At 37.7% G+C, this 13,869-nt stretch overlaps 1 protein-coding gene across 1 annotated transcript; it reads left to right on the top strand.

Moving 5' to 3' along the window:
* Nucleotides 1-4,253: 4,253 nt before the first annotated feature.
* Nucleotides 4,254-5,728, top strand: LOC107836657 (putative nuclease HARBI1). Its single transcript, XM_016673259.1, has 2 exons — nucleotides 4,254-4,650; nucleotides 4,818-5,728. The coding sequence occupies exons 1-2, from the start codon at nucleotides 4,450-4,452 to the stop codon at nucleotides 5,655-5,657; spliced, it is 1,041 nt and encodes a 346-aa protein (XP_016528745.1). The 5' UTR covers nucleotides 4,254-4,449; the 3' UTR covers nucleotides 5,658-5,728.
* The last annotated feature ends 8,141 nt before the right edge of the window (nucleotides 5,729-13,869 follow it).

Here is a 13,869-nt window from a genome sequence, read left to right as displayed (position 1 = left end):
AATAGTTTTCTATTTCTTCTAACAAGTAAAAAATGTTTAAAATAGTTGCATGCATTTCTATGTAACTTCTCTGATTTAATTATAAATCTCTACACCAAATCAGTTGCCCCATTAATGAATGAAAAATGAATATTTATTTCACAGTTTAAAGTTGCAAACATAATCTGATATGTAAATTCTTGTAATTTTAAGAGCAAACCTGCAATAAAAATAAACCCATGCTACTCTGGATGAGGTGAGACCATTTCAGCAAAACTGCACATTTCAAAATGAAGCCACACACGTTTTCTGACATAACTCCAGCTGATCCGTGACAGGTCCGTCTCTGCCTTACGCAGCGCTCCACAGTGGCCTGCGTCTGAATCTGAAAGGTCCAGCTGTCCAAAAACCTGCAACCTGGAGACATTTTGCTTCCAGGCACCTTTCCTATAAATGCTGTAAAAAATAGTTAGAACTTCAGGGTGTTATTGAGTTTATCATTTCAACTTGAGTGTTTAAGTTTTACTTTTCAGTTTACCAAACTTTGATTTCTATTTTTTTTACAAGTCAACCTAAAATTGTACTGTTATAAAATCTTCCAACCAGTTTACCCATAAGCAAAGCGACGTAGCAATCATCAATGTTAGCTTTTTAGTAAAATGTTTATATCATTCACAGAATAACTGGAACAATCATTCATTTAGCACCAGAACTTTGAGTAGCACATTCAATGTTAAACTAAAAAAAACAATTCCAAAAGTTTATGCATTTTACAACAAAAGCAGAAAAAAAAATCTATGGGGTCCAGGAAACCATCATAACTACACACAAATGATAATTCCTATTTTAATAGCTATTTTATTAAATTTCTGTTGCTTTTTATAGGTATTATTTCATAACCTAACCCAGTTTTAAACTTCTCTACAATATCCCTCATGTGTCTTTGCTGCTCCTTGGTGCATTTACAAATAAGACGCAATTAGTTCAGCTGGATTTTATTTATGGGCATCGGGGGAGGTCTCTATAAATCTGTTTTTAATCCCGTAAAACACTTAGTGTTGCATGCAAGGTGTTTATAAAAATCAACTTTGACTGATTATAAATGTGAAAAAGCTTGAAACACCAGGAAAACAGTTTAGTTTTGGTTGTGGAGGAAAGGTAGCCCTCTTTTCCATATTTCTGTATATCTATATACAGAAATATGGAATCTATAAATATAGATATTTATATCTACATAGATATAAATATCTGTTGTCTCTGTTGTAAGTTCAATAACAATAAAATCCATTAGAAGTGATTCCAAGGTCATCCGGATGGCTCTATGGGAAGTTCAGAGGCTGTTTCATGTTGCTTTGATTTGGTTTGGGGTTACAACTGGGGATCTATACGACCCAGATCAGCTCTCAGTGCTAATCTGATCAGTGCTATGTGAAATATTTAAAGCCACGTTCAAAGGGTCTGAACAGCTTTGTTCTCTGAAGGTGCCCTTTCACTGGCGGGGGAAAGGTGGCAGTGCATGTACGCAGGCCTTTCACTCAATAAAATGACACACAGTCATGGTAAAAACAAAGAAGACCCTCTGCTACTCCTCTGGTTTCAGGTAAAATGAAGTATATTGATTCAGTAGAGTACACTGCAAAAACATAAAAGTAGTTTTGGTCCAGTTTCTAGTGATAACATCTTAGTAAAGTAACTTTTTAGCAAGATATAGAAGTTTGTTTTAAGTAAACAATTACTTAATATTGATGGAAAAAGTTCCTGTTCCAATGGCAGATTGTTTAGTTTATAACAAGACATTTCCCCATGTTATAAGTCTCCATGGTTACGCTTTGTTTTATTGTGTAAATGCCCAAAAAGAAGGACGAGAGACTCACCTTTTGTATCAACATAATTCATTTTGGACTCTTATTTATTTGATCATGTATTTTTCTGCACTGAAAGATAAGATAACATATAAATATGTGCTCATAAGTTCACCCTGGCACAATTGCTGATATTTTTCTGGGCCAATTATCAGAGAATACAAATGAAAATACAAAAACAAAACATTTCTGACACTCATTGTTAGTGATTCAATTTAAACAAGCAAACCAAAATCTCAAGACCTGTGTGTCCTTGCACTATTGGCTTATTACATGAATAAATGTAAGTTTGTGTTTGGAACATCACAAAATGAGGAAAGGTTTCACATCTAGCTATTGGCTAGAAATTAAAACTAGTTTCCCCCATTAATACTGTAAAAGTTTGATATAGAAAGAAGGTTAAAAACTCAGCCTCAAAAGACAAAAATGGCGCTTTGTGTTTAAAAAGAGAAAACATCCCCAAAATTCCTGCCTGTACCACACACATCTTCTTGATTCATGTTTTCCCCACGCTTCGCTTGTTTCATTTTGTCGGCTCAGCAACCTCAAAATCCAATGAGTGACAAGTAGATTCCCTGGGCCGACTCCGTGCCGCCATCTTCCATCACCAGAGGGAAGCCAGAGTGTTGGCTGGCGCCCATGAATAAAGCAAGCCCTAATTCTGCAGGAAGAGCTGCACCCACTCATGTGAAACCGCGGCCGTTTCTCTCAGTTTTTAGTTGATGCCAGCTCTCAGTGGTTCCTCGTTTGGTTTTCTAATCTAGCAATGAAGAAACCACATTCATGTTCAAATAGGAAGACTGATTGTGATTCATGTCACTGCATCCCGCCATTCACAACATTTCACTGAAGACACAAAACTTAGGTTTTATTACATAGTGAAACGGTTTGCAGCTGAAAAAGTTTTAATAGTTGAGCATTTCAGGAGTTACTTCAATCCTGACAGCTTTAATGCATAATTCCCACAACTCTAAGCTGGAAGTGATCAGCGCCATCTTGGTAGGCAAGTGCAGCACAAAGCATAGATGAACCATGGAAGCATGGCTTCCAGACGAACAGAGAGAAAGTGTATTGACACACTTGACCAATGTGTAATAGAAATAGACAGCTCTGGAAAAAAATAAGAGACCACTTAAAATGATGAGTTTCTCTGATTTTACTACTTATGGCTATAAGTAGCTGTCCTTGAGTCCAGCTTGAGTAAAATGAACATTGTTCTATAAACTACTGACATGTCTCCGAAATTCCAAGCAAATATTTAGTATTTATTTGTAGAAAATGAGAAATAGTCAAAATAACAAAAAAAAATGCCGTGCTTTCAGACCTCAAATAAAACAAGCTCATATTAATTTAGAAGCAGCCATACTAATGTTTTAGCTGAGGAAGAGTTCAGAAATCAATACTTAGCAGAATAACCATGAGGTTTTCAGTGGGGTTCAGAGCAGTGGGCTCTTCCAGAGATGCATATCAACTAAATGTCTCCTTTTGGGATCGACCCGTATGAGGCAGATAATGAAAACACCTCTGATCTCCAACTATGATATAGTTTGCTACTTAGTGAACATGAAGAGTGCGTACATCATATTGGATTTGTAAAGGACATACAAACTCATCACATAAATAGCAAGGTTCTGGTGACTAGCAGAGTAAGTACATGTAGTAACACACACACACACACACACTACATGCCCATCTTAGCAAGCAGATAAAAACTGCCTTAGGTTATCAAATTTTTTAAATTTGGCATTAAGTACTACAGTAAATATCTGATATTTATCTTAGTACTGCACAGAGGTGGGTAGAGTACTCAAAATTTGTAATTGTGTAATAGTTGTAATGTACTTATATTGTTTATAAGGGTGCGTTCACACTGCAGCCTGAAGTGACCCAATTCCGATTTTTTTGACGTAATGCGACCTGTATCCGATCTTTTCATGGCAGTGTGAACAGTACAAGTCGGATTCTTTTTCGAATGTGATCCATATCCGATTCAAATGCGACCTAACGTCCAGCTCGCATTCATCCGAACTGAACGTCACTGTTTCTCAACAAATCTCACTATTCTGCGTCCTGATACGCGCAAGTGGGAAGAAAAACAACCATGACGGACTATATGAGGATTAAGTTGTTAACATGCTGCTCCGGTTGGACAACAACTTCAAATATATAAGCTACGCTCCACCGTTAGCCTCCATGTTTTCTTCCACAAACACTGAGCACTACTTCTTCTTTATGGCAGTTGGCAGAACACTGAGAACGCTGACGCTATTGCGCCCTCTACTGCGCATGCGGGACACTTTCAGGTCGTTTGCCCGTTCAGACTGCAGAACGCATACATTTACTGGCAGTGTGACCAGCCCCGGCAAAAAAAATCTGAATTGGGTCACTTCAAGCTGCAGTGTGAACGCACCCTTAAGGCGCTTTCGCACGGAACGGTACGGTACGTAACGGTTCCAGCCCTGTTGTGTTCGCATTACACTCTGGGGCGCCATCGAAGCGGTGCCGGACGTCATTATTTTTTAAAACTAATCTATGTGGTTTGAGTTGGTTGGTTGCTTGCTAACTGCCAATTTAATAAAGAACAATTACTACTACGACAACAACAACAATGGACGACATGGATTTAATTTTGCTGCTCATCAACCTCAAACAATTAATTAATTTCCGCCAACAAGCTACCCTCAGAAGACAAACTCCTGAACGACTTCTACGTATTGCCAGGAGAAATACGGAAGAAAAATACCGTAGACTGTTCCAGACCATCTGGCAGTACGAGGCTGAAGATGCCAGCCCAAGACGAAATAGGATGGTAAGTAAATGGATACTAATATTATTTTTTTCCTTCTTGATACTTTCATTGCTACAGTTACTTTTATCAGTTAGATGTCATAAAAAAGAAAAACTGGATTGAATTATTTTATTAATATTTATTTATGTATTAATGTTTATTATGTATACATTTTTAAATTTTTTTAGATCAGTTTTCGCCGCCTCCGGGGACCGACGGTTTGGGCCTTTAACCGAAGCTCACACTGGTGGGATGTTATAGTTCCAGGTTTCACCCATTCGCAGTGGCTCCAGAAGTTTCGGATGTCGGAGGACACAATAAATCATCTGTGTGCAAGATTACGCCACGTTTTAGAGCGAACAGATACCAACTTTCAAAAATGTGTGCCATTGAAAAAAAGAGTCGCAATTGCTTTATGGAAGCTAGCTACAGGCTCGGAATACCGGAGCATCGGACACCTTTTCGGAGTGAATCTTGCAACCGTGTGCGAGTGTGTCCAGGAGTTCTGTGCTGCAATACAAACTGTGTTAGTGCCTGAGCTGATTAAAATCCCCAGTGCAGAGAGATTTGAAGAGATAGCAGCATATTTTGAGAACCGCTGGGGTCTCCCACAATGTGTTGGTGCGATAGATGGTTCCCACATACCTATAATAGCTCCAACCACATACCACTGTGACTTTTTTAATCGAAAAGGGTGGCATTCTTTGATTCTGCAGGGTGTGGTGGATGGAAAGGGTTTGTTCTGGAATATTTGTGTAGGGATGCCAGGGACTCTACATGATGCAAGAGTATTGAGACTGTCATCACTCTGGGAACTGGCCACACATGGAAATCTTTTTCCACCACATACTAAAGAAATCGGAACTGTCAAAGTTGGATATTATGTCATTGGAGACTCGGCATATCCTTTGCAGGACTGGCTTATGAAGCCATTTCCGGACACTGTACGACTGACAACAGAACAACAGAAATTCAACAGTAAACTGAGTCGAGCTCGGTGGGGGTTGAGCATGCTTTTGGTAGATTAAAGGGAAGATGGCGCTGTTTATTGCAAAAAAAATGAATGTGACATGGAGCTCGCCAAAGTTATGGCGACAACTATGTGAAAACCACGGTGAGATCTATGATAACACATGGGATGTATCTGCAGCTGAGTATAACCCTGCAGAGACAGTGCCACGAATCCATTGTTAATTAAATCTAAAAATAAAAATATTGCACTACTATATCTTTACAAAATATAGTAATGAGAGCCAGACGTTAACGGAAAATCAACGTCTGACTCCATAACAACCAGCGGCCAATCAGCTGCTGGTTCTAAGCAGAACCGCTTGGCCGGCATGATTGGAACCACAGCTCTTGCGGTTCCATGGGGCCGGGTGGAACCGGTCGCAAGTTGTAATGCGAACACGCTCGGAACCGTTCCATACCGTACCGTGCAGTGCGAAAGTGTCTTTTGTTAGATAGGAACGGAGAGCTAGTTCTAAGTTTATATTCTGCTGTTGTCATAGCAACTCCGTAGCAACTGCCATGAAGTGACAGTTGCTTCCAGAAGTGTGACATCATATGAGTACAGAAGCTGGTCCACATCTTCACCATCTCTGATTGGCTGGTTTCATAATGCCAGCCAATCATGTGTCAAGCAGTATTACACCTCAGTATTTAAAGTATTTCAAAATAAATTTTCATGTGCTCTGGTGCAAAAATATGTGATAGGCAAATTTTCACAAATAATTTGAAATAGACGGAGTTGGGGTAAAATTAACCAAAAGTGTAATTTTATTCACTTTATGTTTTTCAATGCTACAATGCTCAGATGTTGATTTTTTTTGTCTCATTAGTTATTTTTGTTGTTTTGCAACAAAAAAAACCTTGACTGAACATCTACCAGGAGTTGTACTCAAACACGCCATTTATTAGATACCTAATAGGATGTAGATTTAATCTGTTTAATTATTCTTTGAGCCAACACAATTTTGTTGAAGTTTCTCCAAATCTTTCCGACTTTGGTCAAACCGTTCCATCAGAGATACCCACAGGATTGGAGTTTGCAGCTTCCCTGATATGCCAGCATCGACTTATTTCAGCTTTAATATAACAGTGATTGATAAGGTTAGGTTGACCTATTAGATCTATTAAATTAAAGCGAATTAAAACATTGGTGTCTACGGAGCTCTGACCCTTTGTAAATGTCAAAAGATTAGATTCTTGTCAGTCAAACAGAAGATCAATAGGTGATGAACCTCAAAGGGAATTCATTCATTTAGAAAACCTTCAGTTCAAATCTGCATTCGGAGACCAGTCATTACAGCTCTGGAAAAAAATAAGAGACCAATTAAAATGATCAGTTTCTCTGATTTTACTTTTTTTATGTGTATGTTTGAGTAAAATGAACATTGTTCTTTTATTTTATTCTATGAACCACTGACAGCATGTCTCTGAAATTTAAGGAAAAATTACATATTTCTTTGCAGAAAATGAGAAATGGTCAAAATAACAAAAAAAGGTGCTTTGCTTTCAGACCTCAAATAATGCAAAGAAAACAAGTTCATGTTCATTTAGAAACAACAATACTGATGTTTTAACTCAGGAAGAGTTCAGAAATCAGTATTTGGTGGAATAACTATCATGTTTTCAATGGGGTTTGGTGCAGCGGGCTCTTCGTTTTTTCCAGAGATGTACAAGGGTGTGAACATAAAGATAAAGACACATTTTGGAGAGTACATATTCAAATTAAATTTGTATTGTGTAGGAACGTTTTATGTTCTCATAACTGGAAGTATGAACCAGATTTCCCAACCACTTCATTCCTCAAACTGTAAACGGTCTTAATATGAATAGGTTACCATCTGTTCAGTTGGATCAGAAGAAAACAGTGGGATTATTGTTAATGATGTGATCCTACAAGTGGGAAGATTATGCCAGCTCTTTTCCAAAATGTCAGTGTAGATGTTTACTTCCTCTAACAGCTTCAGGAGCCAATGAAGTATGGCATTAAACACTGTATGAATGAATGTCAGCAGGCGGCTGCTAACCAATTTCATGATGTGTTCTTGTTTTGCACCCTGTCGTGCTAATTTTATTTCTTCAGCATAATCCGTTTCTGAAGTGGGCTAATTGAATTTTCATGAGATTAAAACTCGAATCTCAAGAGTGCTTAATTCCTTGATACGCCATTCTCTGCACACTGTTTGCAAATCTGCCCTGTGCCAACACTCGTTTCTTATTAATGCCTATTAAGATGGTAATCACAAGCCTCATTATCTGTAAGGGGGAAAAGGAAAAACTCAGCGAGGTTCAGGGAAGTCTAACAGTAAACAGACCCGAGCCTGAACCACTGTTTGATAGATCAAAGCTATTTCACTGAGCGACAAGTGGGACAAAAATGTTAGATATTCATTTGCATAATCATTTCCCTTAAAAAACTAAAATAAAGTTACAGTCTTTAATGGCACTCAGAGTCTAATGTGTAATTCATGAGGGAAGATTTTGGTTTTGTGTGGAAATTATGTTTTTAACTAGAGTTACAAAGTTGTATAAACTCAGTTGAATTCTGCGACATTTATAGAAATAATTAAATAAAATTAGAAAGTGAGTTGAAATGGCTTCACCAGCACAAACTGCTGCTTATTCAGACAAAAATTAATAAAATTAAAATTAAAAAGTAGTATGGGAGGAAACTGGAGTACCCAGAGAGCCGACGCATGCAAATTCTAATTAAACAAAAGAAGAAACCACCAGTAAGTAGCCTTAAAATTGTAAAATTTGAGATTAGAAAAATAAATGTGCTTAATGGAAACACTGCAATTGAGAAAAAAAAACTCTTGTTTTTCAATATAAAGCTTTGATAAGTTGGTTTTTCAGCCGTGTCAAATTGGACATATTTCACAAAACTGCAATTAAAACACATTTTTCATATTACACGAGTCACATGATCAACCTCCAAATGTTACTACTGGCAAAAACAACAAAGAAGACAACAGGAAGTTGGAGAATGTTGTTTTTTTTTGTTGAAAATGTGCAGCTGGTTCCACCACAGCTCTTACAGCATCGCACAGTTCAGAAAAAGTTGTCATTCAAACATGTTCAATCCGTAGTTTTAAAATCACTGACTACTATCTTTAAAAGTTTAACTTTGTGGTTCTGGCAATGGATTTCAATGATTAAACCTCAACATGTTTAAGAAAAAACATCTTTTTAAGACGATAAATTATTGTGCATTTTTTGCCATTGGAGACAAAATAAAACATATTTTTGCTCTGGCAGTTCCTTCAATATGCTGGATTTTGTTGTTTTGGATGTTCATTTACATGCAGAACTGGTGCTGGCAAAGCCTGTTCTGGTCTTAAAGGTCAGCGCAATCATTACTGATGATTTCCATGAGAACAATACTGACACAGACCAGTTCCTGCAACTATTGGGGGAGGATGCCTCCCCAATGTCAAAGTAGGTCACAATTCTGCATTTTATTTCATGTTTTTGCTCCAAGTTTAGAGAAAGGGACAAAAAGTCATAGAAAATGTGGTAAACACTGATGACATAAGCCAGAATATAAACCAGGACATCCCATGAATATAAAGTAGATTTACAAATGGTGCGTCTTACTGCAAGCTTCCAGAAAGGAAATGAAAAACAGCTTTTTCCCCATTGCGATTTTATGGCTTGATTTGCCATTAAATGATTAATTTATATATTGTTCAAAGTTATGTAAAAAAAAACTTCCACAGTTTTCAGCTTAACAACAGGGTTTCATTTGATATCAAACGTCTACAGCCCAGAATTTAACAAATTCCAGTAATGATGAACCAATTAGAGCAAAAAAGAGCCTCAACAATAATGTGACGAGAAACGATAGTGGCTTTTCTTGTCTGTCTTGTATTCCCCAGGCAAAAGCAAAAACTAAAAGCTTTTAATGCATTTATGTTCAGAAATGGCTTCATTTTTTATATACATGAAACCGAGGAATGTTTTGTCAAGAAATTTCTGTGAGACAAAGAAATGCAATGTCAGATTTTATTAGATTAACAGTAAATTATGTGGAAGGAAAGTAATCACTTTACAAGAACAAAATTATGAAAAAAGTGTTTCGATTAAGCATGTCTGATCAAAATTATATTTTCATCAAACCGTTTTGTACTCTGCGAATTGGTCAGCTTAAATGACTCGTCTTTGTTGAGATGTAATAAATATCACTTTCCCAATTGACATTTATACTGCAAAACACGCTCAGCAAGTTAAAAAGAAATCAATATAATCACCAGAGAGTGAAATATTTAGCATATTTATTTTAGGAACTGTTGGATCATTATCTTGAAGCAATCAGTTGCCTCTGTGTGCGCATTGGGCCGGAATGAGAGACAAAATTATAAAAACTAAAAGCCATTATATCAAAAAGTTAGAAATCATTTAAAATAATTGATCCAGCCTTTAAATATTTAGCCTCAAACATTTATTTTGGGTCAGCTTCTGTTTAATGAGTGGTTTGGGCTCAGTGGGAATCCTTCTAATGAATACCAAATGAGCCATGTCTCCACAGATTGGCTCCACAACAAGTTTTTCTGCAATAATAGGATATTTGGCTGAAAGGGTCACTTGAGAGTCCGAAAATATTAGACTGTTGATGGGAAGAGATCATTTAGTTTGCTAATTCAGCATGTTTTAAAGTCTCCCAAATGGGATGTTGGCGATAAAACCCACATTAAATCCTGTTTTATTCTAATTCACAGACTAACTGAACTTTTACTGATGGTCTCCACTGCTTTAAAACTTCAGTAACTAGTTAATTCAGTCAATACTTACCCAGAATTTAATTTGGACTTTCTATAAATCATTAGGAAGTTAACAGGTGTTCTTCTGGGAATACCGTGTAATTTCCTGGATCCTTTTCAGGTGATAAAGTTGCACTTTCACAACCAGAAACTCCCTGAAAAGTAATCAATAATTTCTAGAAAGCATCGTGAAAAATCTCGGAAAGTTTCATCAGAGTTTGAGGTCCAGTCCACATGTAGCGGATATCTGGAAAAACTATTTCTTTTTGTAAATTTGGCCTTCCACCCACAAGAAAACTCTGCCTAATATCACTAAGAACAATTATTTATAAAAAATTATGACCCATGTGGATGTGTACGAAGGAACTTAAAAGATTTGGTGTCCCACACATTCACACAGTCTACAACAAATAAAGCACTAAAACATCCAATTAAAGGTAGTACAGTCTATTCATCTGAATCTCCTGGCATCTTGTTTAATTCCAGACTGGAAGTCATAGTTGCTTTGGAGCAATCTGATTGGCTGACAGGATTTAGCTTTGCGCTACACTGCCCCCTATGGGTCTGGCTGTTTAAAGCAACGCTGAGAGGCGGATTTGTGCTGGTCTGTGGGAGGAAAACTTTTCTGAAACTGACCCGTGTGCATGATATTATTTTTTAAAACAGTATGGCAGAATTAATTAATTAATTTGTTTTTATAAATACCCGGTGATACAAGGCCGCAGAAAAGTGCCCTCTTGTAACAGAGCCAGGTTTTACCAAAATAAATTCTTGAGAAATATCCAGTAAGTACAATGAAATGAGAGTACCTTACCAAGTAAATAATTATGCATTAACAGGTAAACTACCCAGGAAGTCTCTCTGGTATTTCAGATGTCTTCCACTTCCAGTCATAGTACTTGAAAATGGTCTCAAAACAAAAATTTTATTGTTTATCTTAAGTCCTGGGACAATTTAGCGTCCAGCAAAATTTGCTATTCTGACGGGCCTAAATAGAAAAATTTTAAAGTCACTAGATGACCAAAATAAGAGTTGCTCATATCTGCTGAACTAAAACTAAACTACTGTGAAAAAAATCACAGTAGTTTAGCATGGATAAAAGTATGTTGCCATCTGCCTTCTCAGCTGCAGTCTGTTGACCTGTGGGATATTTACACTTCAAACGCATCTACCTTCCAACATCCGTTTCTGCTGGTGGGGGTGGTTCCTCCCAGCTCAGATTAGGCCTCTAAAGAGAATAAAGCAGAACATTTCGGATCATCCGCCCTCTCTGTGGCTGACACATCAGCCAAACGGGACACAGGGTTTGAAACGATAACTACAGCAGCTGACAGGCCTTTCACTGTAGTTAATTAAACTTAACACTTTCTGCTGGCCTCAGTGCAGGAAAAAATGTGGGATTATTACCGTTGCGTAACCTTTTGCCATTCGTTATTTCTGTAAGTATTCTGCACAGACAACCAACTTCTGTCCAGGGGCCATGAAATGTCACTCCTACTTCCATAAGTGACACCAAGATGAGAGATTTACCTTCCCCAGATGCCATAATGGCTCTCAAAGGGGCTATTATGGGATGGAGTGAGAAACAGCACAGCAAGGAGAGGCTGCCGTTACTCACCTTGAGGATCAGTTAGTGAGGACCATCGATTACAGCGACAGAGGTTCAGTCTTCTTAAGTGTGCTTCAAGAAGTCGCGTAGTCGGGTGAATTGTTAGCCTCTTATTTCAGGTTATTAACAGTAATGAGCTTCACCTTGGAAATGCTTGAATGTGTGGAAGTACACGACCCAGCTGGTCGTCAGATACTGAACTTTACAAAACATGGTGTTCAGTCAACAGCAATAGGAAGTCTCTAACTGAGAAGGACGCAACATTTAAAGGTGCAGAATGTTTTTTAACAAATATGTAAAAAACAAATTTTTTACAAAATGTAAGATGTAATAAAAGTATCCATACTCCTTGAACATTTTCACGAATGTTCAAATCACAACCATACACTTCAATGGGTTTTTCTGGGATTTTATGTGGGAAACCAACACAAAGTTGTACATAATTTTGAAGTGGAAGGAACATCATACTACCATTTTTGTCCATATGTATTCTAAACAAAATCCAGAGCAAACACGGCACCGTCCAAATGGAAACGTCGTTTTAGCCGTTTGAGCCTCTCTTCCATACAGAAACTGCATTTTAGGGAGCCCCGAGTGTTTTATTTTTCTTTTAAACATGAAAATGTCCCCTTATGTATTAATGTGAAAAGCAAAAACGCCTCTTTTCTGAAAACGCTGATGTATTAGTCCAACCTCTAACCCTAATTAGAACCTCAAAGTTGTCATAGTCATCATTTATAACAGATTAAATGTTCAATTTGTAGTTTTAGTTTTATAATCCAGTATTAAACACAGGAGAAGCTTGACTTTGTCGTCACTCCACTGTTGTTTTCCTACAGCTGTCAATTGATTTCACCAACTCGCTGTATAGCATTAAACCTTTTTGGTAAGGTTAATGATTCTGTATGGCTTTTAAGGTGATTCATGTAAAACTGAACCACTCTACATAAAAAGCGTCTCTGTGGGTTGAGATATTTTTGAAGAATCTCAGATTTCTGTTGCATTTCAGATTGACTTAAGCGATTTCTTTTGTCTTCAGTAGATGTAGCTGCTGAAGAAGTTGAGTTTAGATTTCTGTTTTGACCTGAGTGTCCTGGAGAAAGCACAGAAAGTCCCTCTGCCACAGCACAACTGCAAGAGCACCAGCAAGCAGGATTTTCTTTTAAATCCTGCAGGACAAAAGGTTGGCTCAGAAAGCTTTTTTATTTGGCTCGGTGCTTTAAGAATCTATGCAAAAGCTTTCATGAGGCACCCAAGAGCGCCTGAGACGCTCAGTGGGAAAAACATGAAGGCAGGCGAGTCTTAAAACTGTGCAGCGATGTGCAGTCATATAAATTCAGGTGGACAAGATTACTTTTAAAATCCAACTCTGTCGTATGTTTTTCCTTTTCTGCATTATTTGTAAAAGGAAAAGTTTAACACTGACTAAATAAGTAAAAAAAACACACAAAAAAAACACCAGTGGTTGTGTTGTAGCCAGACCAGAAGAGCTTTGACATTATGCTCACGTTCAAGTCATCATCAGAACGAAATGTCGAGCGGGTGAAAGCGGGGAGCCCCGTAAAACGTGTAACCTTTTTGCTCTGCATGCTCGGTTTTTCTACCGGACTCCCTGCTGAGCCTTTCTCTGCAGTCTTGGCGCCGGTTTTATCTGACATTTATGGAAGACGATTAGGTGGGATTTTCTGTAATCCGTGACAAACATACCTCTGTATCCCATTAGACTGGATAGGATAAACAATCTTCCAGGTTAAACCCGAGGATCTGCTCTGGGGAAGAACATTGATGCTTTTTGGTGTCCATTGCTTTACATTGGATGTGTTATTTGCTGAAACTTGTAAAGTTTCAGTATTTGTCCCAAAT

The sequence above is a fragment of the Poecilia formosa genome, unplaced genomic scaffold (genome assembly GCF_000485575.1).
Source record: "Poecilia formosa unplaced genomic scaffold, Poecilia_formosa-5.1.2 Scaffold72, whole genome shotgun sequence".
Taxonomy (NCBI): Eukaryota; Metazoa; Chordata; class Actinopteri; order Cyprinodontiformes; family Poeciliidae; genus Poecilia; species Poecilia formosa.
This window is presented reverse-complemented; position numbering and strand designations above follow the sequence as displayed.